At 50.3% G+C, this 3,955-nt stretch overlaps 1 protein-coding gene across 1 annotated transcript in view; it reads left to right on the plus strand.

Moving 5' to 3' along the window:
• Window positions 1-8: 8 nt before the first annotated feature.
• Window positions 9-3,955, plus strand: part of ST8SIA6 (ST8 alpha-N-acetyl-neuraminide alpha-2,8-sialyltransferase 6) — a 105,576-nt gene continuing 101,629 nt past the window's right edge. Inside the window, exons 1-2 of the mRNA XM_019508339.1 lie at window positions 9-123; window positions 280-378. Coding sequence (XP_019363884.1) covers window positions 29-123; window positions 280-378 — 194 coding nt within the window. The 5' untranslated portion in view covers window positions 9-28. The remainder of the gene's footprint in view (window positions 124-279; window positions 379-3,955) is intronic.

Here is a 3,955-nt window from a genome sequence, read left to right on the forward strand (position 1 = left end):
GGGCCGGCGTAGCTGCAGCGGCCGCACGATGCGGGCGGTCATCGCGCTGGTGGCCCTGCTTGGCAGCCTGCTGCTCTTCGTCTGCCTGCTTTGGCTCACGGCTGACGGGTCCCTGCGCGCCAGGTAGGGCAGCGGGGCTTGGCCGAGCCGGCAGGGACCGCCTCGGCTGCGGTGTCTGCGCTGCTCCCGCCGCGTGGGAAGGGGCCGGGGCTGGGGCCGGGGCTGGCTCGGGAAGGTTGAATTCGTGCCTGACAACTTTGTTTCCCCCCCACCTGCTAGGAGCTGGGAGAAGGAGGCAACGGCGGACACGCCCCAAGCCCGCAGGAAGCTCCGGTCCCCTCTCGCATCGGTGCAGCCGGCTCCCGGGAGACGGAACAGGTACTGGGCTCTCGTCCTCCTGGGAGCGTCGCTCCCCTAGGCCGGGCGCTCCAGTGCCCCCGCGAAGCTGCGTCCCTCCCTTCACGCTGGTAGGAGCGTTGGGGTACAGCAAACGCCCGGTACCTTGGATCTGAATGTATAAAGGGCTTCCCTTTGGATCACACCGCCTACTTGGTGCTATCCAGTGTCAGTCGGGACACGGGTTCGTGAAGAGCAGTGCAGAAGATGATGTAGACTCTGGTCTTGGGCAGCTGTTTCTTTCCCTTCAAACCCTGAACCCATAGCATGGCTTTCCCTTTGCCTTTTTTTCTTTAATAGGAAAAAAAAGGTTCAACTTCGCTTGCTGAATTCATAGTGCAGCTATCTCCTTCACAATGCAGCAGTTTAAGCCAGACACAGAAAGCCTGTGTTTGTACTGAGTAGTGTGTTATTCCCTGAATGGACCCATGGCTTAGTCCCTGGTAGCAAGCTCCTTGTTACTTAGTTTGTGGATCTTTGCCACCGTTGCTATTAATTTGTGCTGCACTGTTTAACTGGGATGCAGTCAGTAAAAGCAGTGGAAATCAGTCATTACAAAATCTGCAGGCTTGAACATTAATCATGTTTTGTGACTGCTCGCTGAGTATGGGACTTAATCCAGCATTGCATGAGGTCTGTAGAACCAAGATTATTCAGAAATTACTCTGGTTTTCTAATATTTTTGACAACTTATTTTACTTTAAAACGGCAGTTGCCGCGTTGGCACGGCTACGATCAATACACAGCCACAAGTACAGGAACCAAAAAACAACCAAATGATTTACATGGGCTTTGGCAAATGGCTCCTGAACAGAATTTTTTAAAGCATAAAATCCTAGCCCTGCCAACAAATCTATTGACTCTGCTAAGGGTTTTATCCTGAGGGTCTAGATGAAATCTGTGGTTCAAACAATAGATGCTGTGCCTTAATAAATACAAATGGAAATAGTGCTAATATTCATTTGAACTGTTCACTTACTGTTTTCTGAGGAGGTTAGGGAGGGGAAAACCCTCAGAACTTTGCACTTCCAGATGCCTTAAGTTTTAAAAAAGTTTTGAACTTAGAATTGACTAAAACAGCATGGAGCCTTTGGTCACACGTTCTTCTGTGTTCCTGTAGTTTTTCTTTTCTGTCTGCATGTTTCCCTTACTCTCTGCTCTCAGTTATCACTGTTACTTAAGTCTTTGGTTTTCTTTTCTTTCCCCCACCCATGATGCTGCCTTACCTTTCCTCACCAGTTTCTGTGCAGTAGTCTCCTGCTACTCAGCTTTGCAAACATAAAAGCAGTGAAGTAAAACCGACTAGAAATCTGGTAGAGAATGCTTCAGAGAACGAGATGCCAGTTGATCTTTCCAATCTGCTATTAGTACAGTAACAACCAAAGCAAAAAAATAGAGGGAGTAAGAGGCAAACAGGAGAGAGAGAACCAGTGGCAGTTACTAGCACTTTTTAATCTTGGTTGTAAGGCAAGAGTGGATGGGGTTTCACAGTGTGTCTGCTAACTAATGTCAGATCAACCATAAGGATATCGGGGATGGTGGATGTGGCAAGCTACTATTCGTAGAAGCCCCTACTACTGGAGTTGTTCTAAAAACAAGCTCCTTTACTGCAAGAAATGTGGGTGTCTCTCTTCCAGGTATATGAGGTTAGATAGGTTTTCCCCAAAGGCCCACAATTCAAAATACTTGGCAGCATTACGCTGCTTCCCATGTAGGAGCTGAATAGCTGCAGGAGACTGCCTATAACTGGGGAGTGGGAGGATTGTTTCCAAATAGATGAAGACCTGGTACCAGTAGGGCTGTGTGGATAATAAATTTTGTTTTTGTTCTTTGGTTGAAACAAACATTTGTTTGGCTCAACCAAAAGGTATTGTTTCACCAAAACGGAAATATTTTCTTTTAAAAGGGTTGGGGAAGCGCAATGCAATTTAACTGTAATTTAATCTTAACATTTAAAACAGGAAAATTTTAAACCAATGTCATTTTGCAGAGGGCTGGACTAGATGACTGAGGTCCCTTCCAGCCCCACTTTCCTATGATCCGAACAAAATATCAAATTGTAGTGTTTGAATTTCTGTTTTTTATATTCTTTTAGTCAATGCTATTTGGCTTCCACTGTCCAAATTCATGTAGATATTGCTAATCTCTGAGATTTTACTAATCTTTTTGGCAAGCATGCCACAAACTACCCCATACCTCCCTGAGTACCACACAAATCCCTTTTTCCCCCCCCATTTGATGTGCTGTCCTGCTTTCTGCTCCCTACCCTATACACCACTTTGTTGCCTGCCCCTTCACCGTTCTGTCGCATGACATGTACAGAGCCTGCCAGTGCCACTTGTGGCACCCATGCTGCAGGTTGGCCACCCCTGAATTCAGGGATCATTGTGATCAACCCAAAATCATGTATTCCATCAGGAAAAAACTATATTCTGAAAATCTCATCCAGCTCATGCTGCCAGTGACTTGTGTTTCCTTTTGTTTCAGTTTGAGTTGTTGTCACTCAAAAATAAAACTATAGATTGTCAATCCAGTCTATCAGTTGGCTCAAAGGGAGGGGCCTGGAGAAGATGCTGTCACAGAGGTACTGGTCTGTTTGGCATGTAGAAAGAGGAGAAAAATAAGTGCTGCCAAGATCTGCAATGAAAATGTTTGGTCCAGAGAACAGCTAGAACATAGGTGGGCAAAATCAGCCCGCGGAATGGATCCGGCCCACAAGGCCATTCTATCCAGCCTGTGGGGCCCCTAAAAAATGTAGAAAATGAATATTCATCTGCCCCTGGTTCCTGTATTAAAAAAAAATCCATGACAGGAACCAAGGGCAGTAGGATCCAGGGGAAGCCCGGTGGGCTCCCACAACAGATGGGCCTGCCCAGCCCCCGCCCCTCCCCAGCTGAGGCTTCTGGCCTGGGACCACAGTGGGTGCCCCGCACCAGAACTATAGGTAGTGGGGAGGAGCCTGGGGGAAAGTGGCCCCAGGAAAAGCTGAGCGTGGGTGGTGGGGGGGAAGCAGCCTCTTGCCCACCCCGTGGCCAGTGCCCCACGCTGCAGCCACTTGCAGCCTGCGCAGGGATGTCCTGAGAAGGTGCAGGCAGCCTCAGGCGGGCTGCAAGTGGCTGCAGCATGGGGCGCGGTGCAGGCAAGGGGCCGCTTTCCCTCACCTCTTCCCCTCCCCCCAAGTGCTCAGCACCGCCTTGTAACCTGGCCCCATGGCCAGCCTAGGCCTCGCGCTGGCTCTGGGCTTGCCCATCAGGGCTGTGCGTGGCAATAGCAGCTGTGCCCCCCTTGCCACGCCAGGCAGTGTTTGCCACCACTGCCTCTGGGCTGCCCAACGTGCGAGCTCCAGGCAGGAAGCAGCAGCAAACACTGCCCAGCACTGCAGACAGGGGGACTGCAGCTGCTGCTGCTGATGGGCAAACCCAGGGCTGGCATGGAGTCCAGGCTGGCAGTGGGGCTGGGTTACAAGCTGGTGCTGAGCATGGGGAAGAGCGGCTCCTCAATCACCCCTTGGCCATCTCCCCCCTCTCCCTGCTGGTGCAGCCCAGCCTGGCTCCACAGA

The sequence above is a fragment of the Gavialis gangeticus genome, unplaced genomic scaffold (genome assembly GCF_001723915.1).
Source record: "Gavialis gangeticus isolate Ggan-Ray unplaced genomic scaffold, GavGan_comp1, whole genome shotgun sequence".
Classification (NCBI taxonomy): domain Eukaryota; kingdom Metazoa; phylum Chordata; order Crocodylia; family Gavialidae; genus Gavialis; species Gavialis gangeticus.